At 41.8% G+C, this 21,533-nt stretch overlaps 1 protein-coding gene across 2 annotated transcripts in view; it reads right to left on the reverse strand.

Moving 5' to 3' along the window:
• Positions 1 to 291: 291 nt before the first annotated feature.
• Positions 292 to 21,533, reverse strand: part of KPNA5 (karyopherin subunit alpha 5) — a 45,017-nt gene continuing 23,775 nt past the window's right edge. Inside the window, exons 9-14 of one of the 2 annotated variants that reach the window (XM_029052443.2) lie at positions 18,975 to 19,138; positions 17,624 to 17,702; positions 12,253 to 12,378; positions 10,936 to 11,063; positions 6,032 to 6,210; positions 292 to 4,052 (exon numbers count right to left, since the gene is read on the reverse strand). In XM_029052443.2, coding sequence (XP_028908276.1) covers positions 3,865 to 4,052; positions 6,032 to 6,210; positions 10,936 to 11,063; positions 12,253 to 12,378; positions 17,624 to 17,702; positions 18,975 to 19,138 — 864 coding nt within the window. In that variant the 3' untranslated portion in view covers positions 292 to 3,864. The remainder of the gene's footprint in view (positions 4,053 to 6,031; positions 6,211 to 10,935; positions 11,064 to 12,252; positions 12,379 to 17,623; positions 17,703 to 18,974; positions 19,139 to 21,533) is intronic. The other variant, XM_029052451.2, reaches the window with a different exon arrangement.

Genomic DNA, 21,533 nt, shown 5'->3' on the forward strand with positions numbered 1-21,533 from the left:
TTTATCCATTTGGTGAACGTCTCAATCTCTCTACCTCTCGGCGTCCCTCTGCCGGGTCTGCTGACTACCCACAGGATTATTTTAACTACTTGGATTTTTCAGTGTATTCTTTCAAGCCTTGCCAGTAGTTGAAGGAAGACAAAATATACAAAAATGAAATCCAGGGAAGCAAGCCTGTAAGTTCCTAGATGGCAGGGACTGGATCTTCTAACCACCGTATCCCGTGTCGAGCACAATGTTCGGCACATAGTGGGCATTTCGATACTAATGACCGCAAGAAACACGCCGATGTAAAATAATGGTTTTTATTCATTTAATATAGCATTGTATTGTAACATTCCATAATATTGCATACCGCTCTCATAATGTGTAGGTTTAACTTAGTTACACAATAATACCCTTCCCTATTCCCCTTAACTGGGGTTTAAAGATGCACTATCCCTATCAAGGCTCTTCAGTTTCACACAGTACAGAAAACGACAATGCCATGAATTAATATGCTAAAAGGTATCTTCCGTTAAGGACCGATGACTAATTCAATTCTCCCCAAATTTCACGGTTCACAATGAAGCAGTCAGAACTTAGTCTGGGTGTGTGTTTGCAAAATTGGACGCAAAACCCCACTAAAACCATGAGCCAGGTGTCATTTTCTCCTAAGTGTGTCCTTGAGAGCCTGCCAGCAACCGGAGGAGTAGTGCTTCTCTCTGTCCCCTTCCCAATGAGAAGGATCTCCCACCTGCCCGCTCACCGCGCAACCTTGTTCCACAGTTAGAGGTGAATCACTCATTTCAGTTCCAACAAGTTTCATTCCTCCTTTGCTTTTTTCTTCGGATTGCTATCGGCAACAATGGTGTCTAAAGAAAATATGGTACTACAAAATTAAATAGTAATTATGAACTTCTCAGAGAAAACAAATTTAACAATGAAAATTCTTTAGTAGAAAACTAGAGGTGATTTAAGTCAAGTATATGAGGAAACAAAAACCGGTTTAGCTTTAAGTAATTGCATAGATAAACTAGTCGAAATTCAAATCCAGGCAGAATAAACAGTGTTTTACTTCTAAAAAATAAGCTTCAGAGAGTAATTAAAGGAATTAAAAGGGACACTTTCAGGTATCTTTTTCTGATTTTTGGTTTACTGGTTGAGTGCGCAATGCCGTTCTATAAGACAGAAAACACTTTGCTCTACTTGTTTTTATTCATTTGGCAACGTTTTCCCTTCCTCTTTCCAACCGGATCAGTCAATCCATCAATGCTATTTGTCGAGTGCTTACCATGTGCAGAGCACTGTACTCATCGCTTGGAATAGTGCAATACAACAGAGTCGGTAGACATGATCCCTAGATAAACTGGAAGGGAAAAAAACACCTTCAGCAATTTTCTTTTCACAATGTTCACCGACAATAGGCAATGCCTCGGTTTTGAGACACTTTAAGGATGGAAACTTGTGAACAGTAGCCAACTCTGAACAAGTTTCCAGTTCTTAAAACATTTTTGAATGCTGAGTAAGCAATCACCATGGTTGGAGTTGAATTCAGGCTGTCAAACCCTGGACTCAAACTATTTAGACTGTGTCCCCTTCATTCAAGTGAAGAGAATGAATTCAAGTCCACAGAACTTCATCTTTTAATTTAAATAGCAGATCCATGGAATTAAATGTAGCTTTGTAATTAAAAGTTTAAAGTGCAGTCACTTTACTGCTCAGAGACATACAAATTTACCTGCAGAAACTAAAAGTCCCCTCAAAAACTGCAATACATTGTTTTTTTCCTTTTATAAGGACTTTTTTGTGTTAAAGATTTGGCTTATTTAGAGAGGTTTATATACAGTGTCTACAGGGCTCTCAAAATAAAAGCAGGCACAGCTGGTTTTCTTATTTATGAATTCTGTTGTGTTCAACATTATCACAATAAGTTTGTTAGAAACAGTGGAATACCCTGTTACCTGATATTTAGAATTGTCCTTATCTCCAAACGTGTTTATCTGATAAATTCAGCATTAATCTGGTAATCTGCAATGTCATTACCCTGTACTTTTGAAAATACATAATGCAAAACGACTGAGTACTAAACTTCAGACTTCCACCACAACAAAAAAGGACACCATTACAATCCTCTATGTGACAGTATAAAAAAAGTTTGGCAGATGAATTTAGCAGAATGGACACTGTTCTCAAACCTCTTATATTTTATACATCTGTAGGTTTTAAGTGCCTTACTCACTAAAAGCTTCATCTCATTTATAATTTACAGTTATGTACACTCCCCGCCCCAAACACGCCTCTGATTTCCAGCAGAAACAGACTGAAAACGATGTTACATAGAAATGAAATCTTTCTATTTTATGCATACAGAAGGCAGAACTGACTATGAATCATATCAAAACTGCTTCAGTTCCCATCTTACAACAGTTGTAAGGTACATTTTTAAAAAGTACTATAGGTACAGTAACTGGAAATGAGAACATAAATAGCTTACATTTACCAACCATAAAAGACTGAGTTCATTAGTACTAGAGATCTTCTGGAGATTTCATCGTTGTTTAAAAAAATTCTATCACACACAGTACCAAGGGAAGAGGAAATTAGAGCAGGGGTTTTATTATAAAGAGTTTCATATTTTGAAGAGGATTTTTACCGTTAACCTCAAAACATTACATTTGACACAAATATACTAACCACCATTTAAATGAGATACAGTAATCCAAAACACTGCCTTTTAGATTACGTAAATAATACACCAAGCAGCAGGATATGACCATTTTGAGTACGAGGCCCCCCAAAAATCTAATATAGATTCCAATCATACGAAATCAGTGTTAGCACTTTTCATCACTACCGGTCATTTCGCCTCCAAATAACATTAAATAAGTTTCACAAAAACGTAATACAGGGCAAAGTGAGAGGAAGAATGGTTTCAGCATTCAAGTACCTAAGGTTATTTATTACCCACAAGGGGGAATTTTTCCTGTCTGAAAAGTCAAAGAGATTTCACTGTTGCAAGCATACAGCAGCACTTAGCTTGACGACTGGCACATGTGTCATGGTACACTGCTGTGTAAAAATAAACGGGGGAAGGGGGAAGGAGAAGAGCTACTCCCCAAAACCAGTAGCCTATTTGGTCAAAAAACACAATTCTCCTGAACTTTGCACATCTTCTAATACAGCAAATGTTCGAGTGTTTCAAGAAAAGTAAACACTGTCATCTGTGTTCCCACAAAGCAGAACAGCTTTCTTTTGTTTTAACTGATGCCTTTTTGCCACATTTTCCAAGACAAAAACCTAGTTATCGGCATACGTTTAAATGATTTTTAAGTGTTTCATAAATAGACTTCACAGGTTTCTCTTTTTTTTTTGCTATGTATAATGTACAACACAGTGTTTTACAATTTAAATAAATATTTTCACATTCTAATTTTGCTCTTACACTTTTGTCTTTTATTTCATGCTTTTGTTCTGAAGCAACTACACTGCTTTGCTTCAAGACAGAGGTAGATTCAATAGAAATTGGGCATGTCAGATTTTTCTGTCAGAATGCAACTGTCAGTAGCCGTACTACTAGAGAAGAGTTCCAGAGAAAGCCTGAAAAATTCAGAACTACCTAAAACCTGACTGAGGTTCCCCTTCCAGCATCGGTTACTCACAAAGTCAGTTTAGGAAAATCAAAAACAAAACGGAAAGAAATACAAACCCCAGAAGCTATGAATGAGGAGTTGTCGCAAAAGAGAATTTTGTTAAAAAAAAAAAAGTGCATGAACTTGCTTCCTTTTCTGTCCTTCGTAAATCCCAAACTTTCCTTCTGATTTTAGCCACTACAGAGTTGCTGGAAAAAAGCCATGATTTTTGGGGTGCTTTACTTGCCCCAGGTTACAGCTGGAACCCTTCCATTGGTGCTTCCTGCTGCTGAAAGACAAACTGCTGCTGGTTCTCATCCACCTGAGGCGCAATGCTGGAGTCCTCTTCTTCCACCCCAAAATAATGTTCAATTAGATCGAAGGCTTTCTGATAAATCTCCTGGTTTTCGTGGCTTTGCAGAAATTCGATTTTGTCCAGGCCTAGGTCGAGAAAGGAATCTGCTTGAAACCGAGTTTCTAGGAAGGACGGCACCCCGATAGGTTGCCGGTAAACTCCCCCGGCTAAACTCCAGCTGACTTCAATCAGGAGGATTTCGCGCTTTTGGCCTCAAGGGCCTTGTCTGTTCCATCTGGATTTTTGAACACCCACCTAAGCTTGGTGAAAGGCCCTTAAAATGTTATGCCATGATGGGCAACTAACATCCCTTTCATTACTGTATTCCTGTGGGAGGACCACATAAATACAATTGATTGAATGAATCTGGTCACTACCCACTGCTAAAAGAGCAGCCAAGGGGGTATAATAATAATAATAGTAACGACATAGCATTTGTTAAGCGCTTACTATGTGCCAGGTACCGTACTAAGAGCTGGGGTGGGTACAAGCCAACCGGGTTGGACACAATCTCTGACCCGCACAGGGCTCACAGTCCTAATGCCCTTTTTTCCACATTAGGTAACAGAGGCATAGAGAAGTGAAGTGATTTGCCCAAGCCCACCCAGCACACAAGTGGCGGAGCCGGCATTCCAACCCATGACCCTCTGACTCCCAGGCTGGAGGGTAGCCAGATGCCAACTGGCCCCTCACCCCCACTCAACAGCTGGATGGGCTTCCTTTCTTTTCCATGGGGTCTAACTGATCCCACTTACAAAGTTTTGCAATCACCAGCAACTTCCCAGATCACACTGCCCCAAGAACAGCACACACTAAGCCAAGCATTGTACTAGGCCCACACGACCACTTACCATTTAGGCATTACGGCAAGTGAGGATCGTGTGCTTAAGAAGTTCAGTGATTGAGCTAAGGGATACAAGTGGGCAGGGGAAAACAATCTCCCTGCGGCTCATAGCTTCTCTTTCCCAAAGAAAGGGCTTTTTCAACCAGTAAATGACAGTGATGTCTCCCCAAAAAAGCAAAAAGCAGATGGAAAGAAGTGAATAAGGGCCATTTTGGCAGCAGCAGCGGATTGCATGGCTCTTTTTTGACCACTCAACACATCAGTCTGGCTCTGTTTTAAAGGTGACATGATAGACCATTTGGTTAAGAGGGAAAGGATTCAATTTTGCCACATACACTCACCCCTCCCTTTACTTCTTTAGAAAGGCAATAAATCACAGAACTGTACAATGTTCACTGATCTTCTATGAAGGACAGATGTGCTCAACAAACTCTAATCCCCATCACCTGTCCATCATTCCACTAATATTAAAGGGGAAAAGCAGCAACAGCTGTCACAATGGCTGCCCAGGACTTGACTGAAAAATTTCTAGCTAAAATTCAGCTGAATCATACCCCTTGGCCTAGATGAATTAGAAGAAAAAACTGGAGAATGGGCATTCCCAAGACCTACCGCTCTGCAAATACTTAAGTACATTAGATGTTGATCAATGTCAGTGACCGCTAGTACTATCGAACTCCCACTTATTAGCCACTGATTGTGACTGGAATAGTACATTAGACTGTAAGCCCGTCAAAGGGCAGGAACTGTCTATCGGTTGCCGACTTGTTCATTCCAAGCACTTAGTGCAGTGCTCTGCACATAGTAAGCGCTCAATAAATAAATACTATTGAATGAATACATTCGCTTCTAGTCTCGATTTTCCCTTATTCTGAAGGACGTAAACACGCCTCTTATCAACAGATTTCATCAGCAGGGTCTAGTTAATTATACTTCTTTCTCATACCTTTGAAAATATAGGAAGCTCTAGACAGCTTATCATGAAAATGTACAGGGAAATCTTAAAATTGGCACAAACCAACATGGGAAGAGAGTATTTTTAATTAGCACTAAAACCTTTTTAATTGATAAAAAGCATGGGCTATGTGTGCTTACACAGTTGTTGGGCACTCAGATCCTGTTGCTCCTGAGCTGAGTTTAATTCAGAAATGTGGAACATCACATCCTCTTGGCCTATTCTGCTCACCTTTCCCAATCCCTTTCCCAACTGTAAATTCTTACCATAAGCTTCTTCAATGAGGGCACAGTAGGGATTGATGCCCATTCCACCCTGCTTAGATTCTTGTTCTCCAAGGCGCAAAATGTTTTCGAGTCCATTTAATGCCACTTGAACAATTTTGGAATCCATCACAGTCAAAAGGTCACAAAGAGGCTTGATGCAACCCAATGCTACCAAATACCTTTGAAGGAGTCGAGGGGTGAAAGGGGGAAGGAGAGTGAAACAGTGGAAATTCATTTTGTTTATTTACACTTTTGGCACTGCAGATCATCTAGCAATAAAGAAATACTAGGATATACACTACTTAGTGACAAAGTTAATATTCAGAAACTGGAGTGTAAGAGAAATAAGTAAAAAAAATTGTTTCTTTCCAAGCCAACAAAGTAAAAGCCATCAGTGCTAGAGGATTTAAGAGGTACTGTGCCCCAGTCCTGGAAGCATTTATACAATGTGTGTTCTCTCCAAAGGATTTTTAGCACTCTTGGACTAGAAAAGAAACACTACAATGTACTTTAGTGGAATGAAATAATTAATCCTAACCATCCCCCGCAACCCAAAATAAGCAAGTTCTTATCAGAATAATCAAGTCTAAATATTTCCAAACAATTACCACGCTAATAACTGTAGTACAGGATGTGAAACCCCCCCAAAAAACCTACTCAAATATGGAATATGGCATAAATCCACCTTATGCATTTTAATCCCGCCAAAACAATTAGCTCTCCAACTTGATTTGACCTGTTTAACTTTCCAGTATTTCCTCAATCTCCCATCAAGCTGATCTTTGTTTATTCTAGTGGTCCCCATATCATTAGATTAAAAGAGTACTCTCATCTGGCTCCAGGAAATGTTCTATCATAAACCTAGACTTCCATTAAAAATACACATACCACACACACACACAAAATGAAAAAAAAATCAATTAATTGAGTACTTACTGTGTGCAGAGTACTATACTAAGCAATTGGGAAACAGAGTTGGTAGACATGTTTCCTGCCCTCAGGGAGCTTACAATCCAGAGGGGGTGACGGACATTGAAATAAATTATGGCTAGGTACAAAAGTGCTGTTGGGCCAATGGTGGGGTGAATATCAGGTACATAAAGGGTATAGATCTAAGTGCAAGGGTGATGCAGAAGGGAGAAGGAGTAGGGGAAGTCAGGGAAGACCTCTTGGAGATGTGATTTTCATAAGGTCCTGAAAGTGGAAAGAGTAGTGATCTGTAGAATGTGAAGGGGGAGGGCGTTCCAGACCGGAGAAAGGAAATGGCCAGTGGGTGGGAGGCGAGAACGTAGCACAGTGAATAGGCTGGCATCAGAGGAACAAAATACATGGGCTGGGTTGTAGCAGGAAATCAGTGAGGGAAGACAGAAGGCGGCAAATTGATTGAGTGCTTTAAAACCAAAAGTAAGTAGTTTCTGTTTGATGCACAAGTGCATGGGCAACCCCTGGAGGTTCCTGAGGGTGGGGGAATGAGGACTGAACTCTTTTTTTAGAAAAATGATCTGGGAAGAAGGATGGACTGGAGTGGGGAAAGGCAAGAAGTTGGGGGGTCGGTGAAAAGGTTGACGCAGTAGTCAAGAGGGGATATATGATACGAGCTTGGATCAGCATAGTAACAGTTTGGATGGAAATAAAGGGCAGATTTTGTCAAGTGAGGGTAGAACCGATGGGATTTAGTGACAGATTGAAAATATGGGTTGAATTAGAGACACGAGTTGAGGACAATGCCAAGGTTATGGGCTTGTGAGACACAGAGTATAGTTTTGTCTTCGGTGAAGGGAAAGACGAGGGGAGGACAGCGTTTCAGTGGAAAGAAGAGGAATTCTGTTTAGGACATGTTTATTTTGAGGTGTCCGCAGGATATCCAAGTGGAGATGTCCTAAGGAAAGGAAGAAATGAGGCTCTGAAAGGGCTAAGAAGAGATAGGAGGAGAACCAGGAGAGGACAGTGTCAGTAAAGCCAAGGTTGGAGAGTGTTTCCAGGAGAAGGGGGTGCTCCATAGTGTCACAGGCAGCTGAGAGGTCAAGGAGGATTAGGACGGAGTACAGCCTGTTGTAACTGTCAAGAAGAAGGTCAGTGGTGACCTTAGAGAAGCGAGTTTCTGTGGAACAAAGGGGATGGAAGCCAGATTTTAGGGGATGTAGGAAACAATTAGAGAGGAATTAGAGGCAGCATACATAGACAACTCGCTCAAGGAGTTTGGAGATGAATGGTAGGAGGGAGATGGGGGCGATAACTGGAAGTAGCTGGGAAGGTCTGGAAAGGTTTTTTTAGGATAGGGCACACGTGAGAATGTTTGCAAGCAGTGGGGAAGCCACTGGAAAGTTAACAGTTGAAGATGAAGGTCAGGGAGGGAAGAATCTTTCAACAACTGTATTTATTTAGCACTTAACTGTGCAGAGCATTTTACTAAGCGCTTGGGAGAGTACATTACGACAGTCAGCAGATACGTTCCCTGTGCACAACGAATTTACAGTTTAGAGGGGGAGACAGACATTAATTATGGAAAAAAGGAGGGGACAATTGATTTAATATGGTGCAAAAAGATAGGGTCGGAGGTGCTCCATCACCTTGCCCCTTCCTACCTCTCCTCCCTTCTCTTTCTACCGCCCACCCCGCACGCTCCGCTCCTCCGCCGCCCACCTCCTCACCGTCCCTCGGTCTCGCCTATCCCGCCGTCGACCCCTGGGTCACGTCCTCCCGCGGTCCTGGAACGCCCTCCCTCCTCACCTCCGCCAAACTGATTCTCTTTCCCTCTTCAAAACCCTACTTAAAACTCACCTCCTCCGAGAGGCGTTCCCAGACTGAGCTCCTCTTCTCCCTCTACTCCCTCTGCCATCCCCCCTTTACCTCTCCGCAGCTAAACCCTCATTTTCCCCTTTTCCCTCTGCTCCTCCACCTCTCCCTTCCCATCCCCTCAGCACCGTACTCGTCCGCTCAACTGTATATATTTTCGTTACCCTATTTATTTTGTTAATGAATTGTACATCGCCTTGATTCTATTTAGTTGCCACTGTTTTTACGAGATGTTCTTCCCCTTGACTCTGTTTATTGCCATTGTTCTCGTCTGTCCGTCTCCTCCGATTAGACTGTAAGCCCGTCAGACGGCAGGGACCGTCTCTATCTGTTGCCGACTTGTTCATCCCAAGCGCTCAGTACAGTGCTCTGCACATAGTAAGCGCTCAATAAATACTATTGAATGAATGAATAAATAGACTTTGAAAGGATGGACATCTCCTCTTGAGGCTTCCCTCAAGACTGTAAGCACTTTGTGGGCCATAAACATGTCTACCAAATTTGTTATACTGTACTCTCCCAAGTACTTGATACAGTGTACTGCACACAGTAAGTGCCCAAAACAATTGACTGACTTGACTGTGAAACTGCTGGGAAAGACAGCGAGCTTGAAGAGGGGCCAGGAGGAGGGAGGGACTGGAGAATAATAGAGGAGATTTTAGGGAGATCACGCCTGGGTTCCAATTTTATCAGCATAGTATACGGCCACGTCACTAGGGGTCCGAAGGCTGGGACTAGTTCAACTTTTTGTACCACTACTTCATTTTTTTTCTTTTTAAATGGTATTTGTTAAGGGCTATGAGGCAGGCACTGTACTAAGCTCTGGACACAAGGTTAGACACAGTTCATGTCTCACATGGGGCTCATAGTCTTAATCCCCATTTTACAAATGAGGTAACTGAGGCACAGAGAAGTTAAATGATTTGCCCAAGGTCTCCCGGTAGGCAATCGGCAGAGCTGGTATTAGAACCCAGGTCCTCTGACTCCCAGACTGTGCTCTTTCCACTCACTAGGCCATGCTGCTTCCCACTTGTCTTACAAGTAGGGCCCAATGGTCTATATTTGCTTCTGAGGCTGGAATATTTTCATAAGATAAATTGGAACAGGTAAAAGTGAGGTGCTGTCACTTAAAAATGTTCCTTATTTACAAATAAATGGTCCTGAAAATTACATTACTTCCTTATACCCTTTTTTTTGCCATATCACCTCTGTCTTAATAAACGTTTGCCAACTCTGAATAACCACTGGCATAAAAATGACCATGTGTTTGAGACTGGAACAACACTTCTCCTCCAATATGAAAGCTAAAGAGAGGGTTAAAGACTGTTATGAAATTATGCTTTTTCTCTTCAACTTAGGATGTCACACAGTGGCTGATGAAGAGAAGTACAATATATATTTTCTTGCCCACAAGAACTGCCTCGCTACAGAGAGGCTTATTGATTTTATGGAAAAATGTTTGAGCCATAAACAAGTTGTTAATTACCACTCAGCTCTATCCCACTTTATGAAACATCACACTGAAGAGGCATGACTCAATGTTGGCAGAAATGACCCAAGTGATGTCAGCTCTTCTCTCGGATTAGGTTTCCCAAAGGAGGTCTAGGAATCTGGGTAAGGACACCCACTGGGTCCTACGAAGGATCTCAAACCTGGACCCTTGTTGGGAATTAGAAGCAGAGGGAAGACTTGGGGAGAAAACAGCAGATGCACTACCTGTTTGCTGGGTGAGGTCAGAGGTGCTGTGAAAACTCAGAAGTGTGGACAGTGGGCCATGACGGAAGGAGATGGAGGGAATTATGTATGTCAAAAGGGAGTGCTGCCAGAAAATGAAGAGTGCTGGGTGCAGCTAACCATGTGACAAGATTATGTGCCATTACAACTGCTTGATGAATATGTTAATGATAGCCCACCCTCCATATTTCCCTCAGGACTGATGATACCATTTTTATAGGATGAGGGGGTTCATTCCAAACTACCCAGTCATTACTAAAATGCACAAAAATACTCACCACCCACGGCTCAGGCCGCATCCCCTCCAACCCAATCTGTATTCATTCATACCCAAAGTCACGGAACTGACCCAGGCTCCTCATTCCTGAGCTCACCTTATCTGTTCAGGAGTGCCTCCCGATGTTGCGTTAGTGATGGCCCAAGCGGCTTCCTTTCTGGTTCGAAATTCAGCTTTCTGGAGAATCTCAATCAAAACCGGGAAAATATTTGCATCGATTACAGCCTGAAGCAAGAAAAATAATTCAAACAAAACACTAAAACTACAAGAAGTGAGTCAAATGTGCAAATAAAGCCAATCAATATCATGTTTTACAAGTGTGAGGTCGAACCCCAAACTTTCAACTTTCGATGGAATCTCCAAAAACCTCCTATCATCAAGTGGTCATCTTAAGGTCATGCAACTAGGTATCTTACGATGTTCCCCAAAATTCAGACTTTACACCATTAGTTTTTCCACCAGTAGTCTCACTGCTGTATAATTTCTAAAACAAGCTCATGAGATCCCAGCAGATTACAAACACCGACAGGGTACTTATGAAAATTAAGATGTAACAATCTCAGAACTTGCCAGGACCGTGAATTCACTAATCACCCCCACTCTGCAAGCCAAACTCCATGGTAAAATGATCTAAAATCAGTCGGTTATATTTATTGAACATTTCCTGAGAACGGAGCACTATTTATTCTAAGTGCTTGGGAGAGTACCATGCGACAGAGTTGGTAAACACGATCCCTGCCCACAACGAGCTTACAGCCTGGAGAGGAGACAGACATTGTAATAAATTACAGATAAGGGAAAGCCAAGTAAAAGGACTTGTGAGTACATTCTACAGCCTCTCAGATGTCAGGTACCCCTCTCTTACCTAATCTAAATCCCTTCTGTTGCTTCTCAAAACCATCTCCGTTTTCTGTGTAATCCCTGTACGTGGAGAATAACCGCAGCTTTGTATATGCGAAACCTTGCTTATTAAGTATTTCTAGCACAATTTAGAAAGTGGATAAGGTCTGAAGTAAAAATACCACAAATAGTGCAACCGACCAGCTTTGGAGCTTTCTCCAGGCACTCCAGAACTGACCTGAGTGTCAAGCTTCCTTAAACATCAACATCAATCAGTGCCAGGGGCAGGAAACTATAAAAATAGGTCCTTAGCTAATGAAATCATTTTCATAAAGAAAATGCTTCCTAAAGCATGCGGGCACTTAGAAAGCACAATACCAACTATTTGAGGGGGGAAGGGGCATAGAACAGTCATGAAACAACTTTAGACACACAAGACTTTATTGATACTAAAACCCTATTAGAATTTGGCTTTCAAATAAAAACACAAGTAACTGCATGAAAGACAGAAGACATTTTCATCTGGGAACTGGTGAAGGAAGGAAACTCGAAGTCGAAAGTCGGAAAAGCTTACCTGAATCTGTGCTCTATTTCCGGCAGTGATATTAGAAACTGTCCAGCAAGCTTCTTTTCTAATGGATTCCTTTGGGCTACTCAGTAAGTGCAAGAGACAGGGTAAAGCAGAGCAATTCAGAATTACCTAAAACAATTTAGATGATGAAATAAACACCTTCATAGCACATAAACCAAACATTTGAAAATTGAAATAAAGAAAAGTGAAGTGCCTGCTTAAAAGCCCTTCGCCAGACTGTAAGTTTGTTGTGGGCAGGAAATGTGTCTACCAACTCTGTTGTACTGTACTCTCCCAACTGCTTAGTGTACAGTGCTCTGCACACAGTAAGTGCTCAATAAATAGCATTGATGATGATGAAGAGAAGTGAATTCCACTGGAAAATGTCACATTAAAATAGAGTCCTGCAATTAATATTCCTTCTTCACTGCTGGAAGAAGGCACGTTAATTCATGTCAACAGAATCTGTCTTTTCCTCTCCATCCAAACAGCTACCATCCTTATCCAAGCACATACATCACTCTGATGACTCCATTAGCCTCCGCGCTGACCTCACTGCCTCCTGTCTCTTCCCACACCAGTCCGTACTTCTCTCCGCTGTCCAGATCTTCTAAAAAAATCAGTCCACATCTCCCCACTCCTCAAAAACCTCAAGTGGTTGCTCATCCACCTCTGCAACACAGACTCTTTCCCACTGGCTTTAAGGCACTCAATCATCTCTTCCCCTCCTAGCTTACCTTGTTCATCTTATTTCAACCCAATCCACACACTTGGTTCTTCCATCAACCTACTCTCTGAACCTCATTCTTGTCTCATTCTTGTCTATTCCACCACCAAGTCCTTGTTCACAGCTTCCCTCTGGCCTGTAACTCTCTCCCGCTTTGTATCCAAGAGACTGCCATTTTTCCCCGTCATCAAAGTCCTCCTAAAGTCACAACTTCAAGAAGCCTTCCCTAAGTCCTCCTTTCCTCTATCTACCCCACCGCTCTGTGTTGCCGACACACTTAGATCCGTACCCCTTTAAGCACTTAATATTCACCTCAGCCCCACAGCACTTATGTGCATAGCCTTATTTTCCTTTTCTGTAATTTATTTTAATGCTTTTCTTCACGTCAAGACTGTAAGCTCCTTGTGGGCAGGGTGGGTATATGCCAACTCCATTGTGCTCTCCTAAGCACTTAGTTCAGTGTTCTGCAGAGTCAGTGCTCAATAAATACCACTGACTGAGTGCTAAAAAGAATGTGACTCTTGGACCAGAGATGATCCTGCCAGAACAACTTATAGCCTGGAAACTGCCTTCCAGCAATAACTTTTTGTTACTCTTTTTCCTTCATTGGTTATTTTTTTCCCCCTTACACACCTGTTTCCAGTTCTCCTATTCCTTTTTTAGACTGAGCCACTGTGCACCAGGGAGGTGTCCAATTCAATATCCTTGGACCTTTCCCCAGTGCTTATTACCCAATATATATTAACAGATATAATAAAAAAATCTTCTCAAGATCCTCCTGATTGTGCACTCAGATAATTAATCTTGTTAATATGAATATCAACCAAATGTCCTGGGAGGCTCCCGCTATGGATCTACCCAGATCTGGAACTGTTTCTCTCCTGCCTCTGCTTACCCCACCACACACACACTCATTTCTCTTGGAGGAAACAAGCCAGCTCTGAGCCTCTGGGAACTTCTCTATCTGCCAAGTGCTAAAGGAAATGTTGGAAAAAAAAAAAAAGAATTTCCTCAAAAGTCAGACCAGAACTACTGCTAGGCTTGGTCTGATATGGCTATTAGCTGGGGTTCAGTAGTGAGGGAAATCCATGCTGTTTCTCTGGTTGGTAGGATGCAAGAGCAGAAGGAGAAAGGGAAAAAGCTTTCACTTTCAGAGCTGGTTTATTTCACTGGAGAAAGTTTGGATGAGTGTGTATTATCCACAATTTCAATTATCTGAACACTAGCTCCCTTCCACTACAACAGATAACGGGAAAGGAATTGTATTTCGTATCACTTAGGATAGGGTAGTATACGTCATGGCCAAAGAGCCATTTTCGGTCGACAAAAATTAATTCTTAGCATTTCACAATTCTAAAATCTACCCTAGCCTCCCTTAAAGGCAATTAGCTACTGCGCCAAGAACAGAGGTGGTAGATGGGTGGTGAGTGGGGAGGATAGTAAGAGGAGAGGAAGACAGGGATTGGAGAGTAGGACTGCTTCTGACTGGCTAAGAACTTTCAGACAGACCAGTTTGGAATACCCCAGAAAATTATTCTGCATCCCTTTCCCTGCTTCCTCCACTCTCTGCTCTGAGTACAAACGAGCTCACCCCTTATTTTCATGACAAAAAATTTGGCCTATGTTCCAGAAACATGTAATTTTGTTTTCTGGGAGTCTAAAGGAGTGTCAGGAGTTGAATTCCAGCACCACTTTTCCACTTAATAAGAAGCTTTGACCACCCTCTCATTTGTCTCACCCTATTCTCCCTGCGTCACCTATGTGCTTGGGTTTGTTCCCACAGCACCAATAAGCATATCCTTATAATCAATTTCCCCCCACATGCAATTTATTTTAATGCGTCTTCTCAAAGAGACTAAGATCCTTGAGGGCAGTGATCATGTCTACCAACTCCACTGAATTCTCCTCAATGCCTAGTTCAATGCTCTGCAGACAGTAAGAGTTCAATATATGCCATTGATTAATCAATACAATGGGACTACGAGGGGAATGATAATATTTTCCGGTTTAAACATCCACCCTCTCCTGACACAACATACCAGTTCGGTGAAGCACGGAGACACCCAATTGTTATAATGGCACATCAGGTCCCAGATTTGGGCACTCAGTACCCAGGGCAACAGGGCAAAAGCCATAACAATCTTCACTGAAACCAGCAGGCATTCAAGTGGCACGTGCCAAGCACTGGGCTAAATACAAGATAATTAGGAGGGGCGCAGTTCCTCTTCCAAGTGGGGCTCTAAGTAGATGAGCACACAGGAATTGAATCCCATCTTCTAGAAAACGGAGGCATGTAGAAGTAGCTTGGCTAAGGTTACACACCCAGAAAACGGCCAAGCCAGGATTAGAACCCAGGTACTCTGACTCCCAGCCCCAAGCTCTTTCCACTAGGCCACGCTGCTTCTTAACATAAAGGGAAGTAAAGGAAATTTACCAGAGAAGGGCTGACAAGGATTAACACAAATAAATCATGATCTGCTGATTGGAGTGGAGAAACCTTCTAATTAAGATGACTGCTCAGAATTGTAGAATACTGCTAGGCCAAGACAGCTTGGAGAAATAGTGCAGCTATACTGTGTTCCTTGAAAAATGTGGAAGTTTCGTGAACGGCTGTACCGTGGCACACATTTCCCAAAGACTTAGATGTTACAAATAGGGATTTGTTCAAAAACTCCTGAAAATATGGAATTTTTTTGATGCTATACACTGTTATCTAACATTTGTTACAACAGCATAACATCACAATGTAAACTAAGTGAGTTGTTTGGGCTGATGGAAAGAACATGGCGCTGGGATGCGGAAGACCCAGGTTCTGGTCCTGGATTTATCGATTGCCCAGTATGGGTCCTGGGACAAATTCCGTGGCTCAGTGGGAAGAGCCCAGGCTTGGGAGTCAGAGGTCACAGGTTCTAATCCCGGCTCCACTGCTTCTCAGCTGGGTGACCTTGGGCAAGTCACTTAACTTCTCTGGGCCTCAGTTACCTCATCTGTAAAATGGGGATTAAGACTGTGAGCCCCACGTGGGACAACCTGATTACCCTGTATTTACCCAGCGCTTAGAACAGTGTTTGGCACAAAGTAAGTGCTTAAAAAATACCAACATTATTATTATTACTTAACTTCTCCGGGCCTCAGTTTCCCCCATGTGATAAATGGGGATAAAATACATCTTCTTCCATCTGCTTCGATTCGATTCCCCTTCTAGACTGTATACTCCTTATGGACGGGGCACGTCTGCTAATTCTGTTGTACTCTTCTTTCCCAAGCACTTAGTACAGTGCTCTGCACATAGTAAGCAATCAGTAAATATCATCGATTGATTTTTCACCCATGAGGCACATGGACTGTCTGTTTTGATTATCTTCCATCTACCTCAGATTTAGCACATAGTAATAATCTGTTAAGTGCTTACTATGTGTCAAAGCACTGGGGTGGATGAAATACATCCAGATCGGACACAGTCCCTGTCCCACCTGGGGCTCACATTCTAAGAAAGAGGAATGACAGGTATTTATTTAATCTCCATTTTACAGATGAGGAAACTGAGGCACAGAAGTTAAGTGGCTTACCCAAGGTAAGCCATTCCCAGCCTTGTGTTCTTTCATCTAGGCCACCCTGCTTCTCATAAGTGCATAACAAATATCATATGCATTATTAGTCATAGCACGATTATGAATCTTTTCAGTAGGCTGCAAAAGTGGAAGCTTGTTCTGCTGACTGCAGTAGGGGTTTTTCACCTGCAAAATGGGGACTCAGTAATTGTTCTCCCTCCTATGTAGAATGGGGGACCTGATTAACTTGTATCTATCCCAGCATTTAGTGCAGTGCTTGGCACATAGTAAGAGTTTAACAAATACCACAATTTTATTATCATTAGTGAACTATCTGTTCATCTTAAAATTGTACAGCCACCTTCTTCTTGACCTCAACTCTTATCCTACAGTAGGCCAACTCCTTAACAACACCTCTTCACAACTTTAAATTTTTCTCTCCATCTTTAGTCTTTCATATAGATTCATCAAATTTTCTTTACAATTGTTCTAAGATAACTTCACCTCCAAATCTTACCTGTAGCGGAGGGACCATAACCTTTTCCCATTTTGGATTTTACAATGATGCATTGTACTAAGCGTCAAACACGTATGGCTGAGTTCCCAGGAGAGGTATATTTTCTGCATTGTCCTTGCAACATGGATTTCCATCCTTTATTCGCTCCACCCTCAGCCCCACAGCATTTACGTACATATCCGAAATTTATTTATATTAATGTCTGTCTTCCCCTTTAGACGGTAAGCTCTTTGTGGGCAGGGACTGCATCCACCAAATCTGTTATACTGCACTCTCCCAAGCACAGAGTACAGTGCTCTGCACCGAGAAAGGGATCAATATATCCGACTGATTACACAATGGCTGAGGCACGTGTGTAGTTCATCTCCAACCCTCAAGGGAGGACTTCACCTAAATGATTTCAGGCAGATGAGCAGATGCCTGATCACACAGGAATATACCTTGGAACATAGGCCATGGAACAAATCCTGCGCTTGATGGACTATATATATGGCAGATAAAATGAAAGATTCATTCCACAAAACATTGCAAAAGATGTACCTTTTTAAAAATTTTGTTTGAGGAGAAGGCTGAACTCACCTGTGTTTGAATGTCATCACCAGTCACGATATTACCAACAGCTCTTAATGCAGGGGAAACCACCTTATAGTCATTGTGCCTAAAGATAGAAGAAATACACCATTTCAACATTTCCATATTTAACTCTTAAAATAGGCTGCATATGAAGCAATTTGGTTTAAAAAGCTCACATCTTTCCCACCCATACTGATCTCCTGCTTCCAGTTTCTCCACTATTTAGCCTGTCCCACATTTTGCTTCCTAGAGGCTCCTCCAAGGCAGGGATCGTGTCTACCCATTCTATTCTACTCTCCCAAGCATCTCATACAGTGCCGTGAATACTGACAGCACTCAATAAATATTACTGATTCACTGTCTTCCTAAACCGCTATTTGGAACACACTATTCCCTTCAAACACTTTTAAAGGTGACTTGCTTCTTTATACATCCAAAAAAAAAAATCCTATTCATTGGCTTCAGGGTTCACCACGTTTCTTCTTTCTCTTCTCTCACTCTTCACATCTCCCTACCTAACTTCCTAACTGTACTTTGCTTTGAACAATCCTGCCCGCAACCTTTAGCACACTCCCTTCACCCTTTCAAAATACCCTCCCCTATTCAATCCACCAAACATTTTTTCCTCCCCACTTCCAATACCTCCTGAAAACACACTTTCTCCATGAGGTATTTTCTGACTAATCTCCACCTTGTAGCTATGATCATCCCAGTCATACTCTGCGCTTAGGTGAATATTGGTTTATATGTTCCACTGATTCATTTTTGGATTGTTTTGCGGGAAGGGAACGTGTCTACCGACTCTGTTGGATTATATTCTCCCAGGCATTTAGCTCAATGCTCTGCACCCAATAAGTCCTCAATAAGTACCACTGATTGATTTTGCTCTTCCAATTACATTTATACTTTCTACTGTGTCCCCACCTACCTGGTTACGTCATGCCTACTTGCCACCTTGGCACTCATATGCACATCCGTTTATTTTATTTTTCTTTTTTGTTGTTCCCTGTTTTCCCCGCCTTGTTCCCCTGACATTCATTATTTGTGTCTGCCTTTTTTCCTCACCATACAATCAATTCTTCAAAGGCTGGGGACTGCATTCATTCATTCAATCGTATTTATTGAGTGCTTACGGTGTGCAAAGCACTGTACTAAGTGCTTGGGAGAGTGCAATATGACAATAAACTGACATATTCCCTGCCCACAACGAGCTTACAGCCTCAGCACTTAGTTCCTACTCTGTACAGAGAAGGCACTCATAAAACACTGATGAGCTATGTTTACCAGAGGAGGTGGCTACTGAGTGAATATCTGTTAGTTTGATACACAGTCATTCATTTATATACCGCATACTTACATCAAAAGTTCTACCAATCTTCGACAGACTCCAGAGTCAATAACTGATTGGATTTTATCATTAGGTCCATCCGAAAGATAAGACAGGGCCCAACAGGCATCTGCTAATACATCTGGATCGCTGCTAAACAACAGTCTTGATAAGACACTTAAGCAAGGTGACACCTGGGAGAAAGAGAAGACTTGAGTTTTCCTCATTTTTAAACACATCTTCCAGTAATCTGTTACTTCCAAGTAAGTAAATGAAGTACAATTTTGTCCACAATAAAATGTTCAGCTGAATAAAAACACAACTTGTGTTTTCAACCATTTTCTAATAGTTTAATCATGATGGACTGTAATCACAGAAAACTAGCTCTGAAAATTGTTGGGGTGGTATTCATTGGTTAAAAATGAATGCTTAGTGAGAAAAACAGTATTTATTACTGAGCTGTGCTAAGAAGCTTGAGGTTCAATTATTATTATTATTATGGTAATTGTTAAGCGCTTGCTATGTGCTAAACAAGGGGGTGCGAGAGGAAAACGACACAGGGAACCAGGACGACACCCAAATGGGGAATGAAGAAGACGTGTGAATGACAAGAGGTGGTGAAAATGAAAATACAGCTGGGAGGGAAGCTAGTTCAGAGTGCCCCAAAAGGTCAGAAACAAACAAAACTGCACCTCTTGGCATATATGTCTTAAGCCACTTTCTTGATAGAACAGCTTCCAATTCTGTTCAGAGTCAAACTCCTATTTGTGGATTGTGCCATCCAGCCTTAGGTTGGATAGCAAAGCTAGCTCTGAGCTTTTCAATAAGGGATGCAAGTTTCCCTGATTGTATGTCAAGGAACCAATCAACGGTATATTGAGGACTTACTATGTGCAGGGGACCGCACTAAGTGCTTGAGAGAGTACAAGAGCGGAAACGTTCCCTGCCATATTGAGCTTATAAAGTAGTGAGTTTCATCTTGCTGGACTCTGACCAGGTGAGACCTCTCCAGGAGCGTGGCTCAGTGGAAAGTGCCTGGGCTTGGGAGTCAGAGGTCATGGGTTCGAATCCCGGCCCTTCCACTTGTCAGCTGGGTGACTGTGGGCAAGTCACTTTACTTCTCTGTGCCTCAGTTACCTCATCTGTAAAATGGGGATTAGCTGTGAGCCTCACGTGGGACAACCTGATTACCCTGTATCTATCCCAGTGCTTGGAACAGTGCTCTGCACACAGTAAGCGCTTAACAAATAACATTATTATTATTATGGGAACAAATGACTTTGCATAATGATTTGGTTTAATTCCATTTAATCCAAGGGGCATGTTGCAATTTCAAAAATATACACTAATAGCATTCTCAGAAATGTAACACTGTAATGTCACCTGAAAAATGTGCATATTTATGGCCAATACTAAATTCATTGTCCAAGACCATCTGCATTTATGTAATCATCTACAAATCTTAACTCTACTTCATACAGTTTTTAGCAACTAAAACCTAAAATCTACAGTTTTCATAAAATATTAGGATTACAAATATCAAAATAAAGAGTGCAGCTTTGTAAAGAGGGATGAGGATGGACTAGAAGGGAATGGAGGTGACTGATAGTATCTGGCAATCACACACTGCAGCTACAATATAAAGAATTTCCAAATGTGTGACCTTGGGCAAGTCATATGACTTCTCTGTGCCTCAGTTACCTCCTCTGTGAAATGTAGATTAAGACTGTGAGCCCCACGTGGGAAATGGACTGTGTCCAACCTGACTAGCTTGTTATCTACCCCAATGCTTAGTACGTGCCTAACACATAGTAAACGCTTAACAAATACCATAAAAACAACCCTACCGCCTTTTAGGTAAAAGTATTCTAAAATAAATTGCTTCACTGAAATATGAGGAGAGCTCTTATTTGTTGAGGTAAGACACACTGGAAATGCTTTGGATAAATATTTTAAAACTTTATATTTTACAAAAAGTTCTTTCTTGCTGATCAATCTAGCTTAAGAGAGTCTTGATATCAACCTAGAAGTGTTACTGGAAAAAAAGGCTGAATCTAACAATGCAATATGAGTCCTAGTTTTACTATCACTTTATATTCATGTACTCTGAGCATGTAATTTGAGACAGGGAGACTCTGGAGGGAAGAAAGGCAGGACTCTAATTATGCCCCCTTGTTAGTGCTGAAGAAGCCAGGCAGCTCCCTTCAGTTCATGGCTGTTTCCTGCACAAGCTAGTGAAGAGAGAAGGGTCAAGCTTGATCCTTTTTCTGATCTTAAAATTGTGACATCAAATTTTTTAAAACGGTAATTCTTAAGCACCTACTGTCGTGTGTCAGGCGCTGTCCTCAGAGCTGGGGAAGATACAAGCTAATCAGGTCGGACACAGTCCTTGTCCTTCATGGGGTTCTCGGTCTTAATCTCCATTTTACAGAGGAGGTAACTGAGGCACAGAGAGGTTAAGTTACTTACCCAAGGTCTCACAGCAAACAAGTGGTGGAGAGGGATTAGAACCCAGGTCCTGCTGTCTCCCAGGCTGTGCTCTATCCACTAGGCCACATTGTTTCTCCTCAATCATATTTATTGAGTACC

This window comes from Ornithorhynchus anatinus, chromosome 2 (assembly GCF_004115215.2).
Source record: "Ornithorhynchus anatinus isolate Pmale09 chromosome 2, mOrnAna1.pri.v4, whole genome shotgun sequence".
NCBI lineage: Eukaryota > Metazoa > Chordata > Mammalia > Monotremata > Ornithorhynchidae > Ornithorhynchus > Ornithorhynchus anatinus.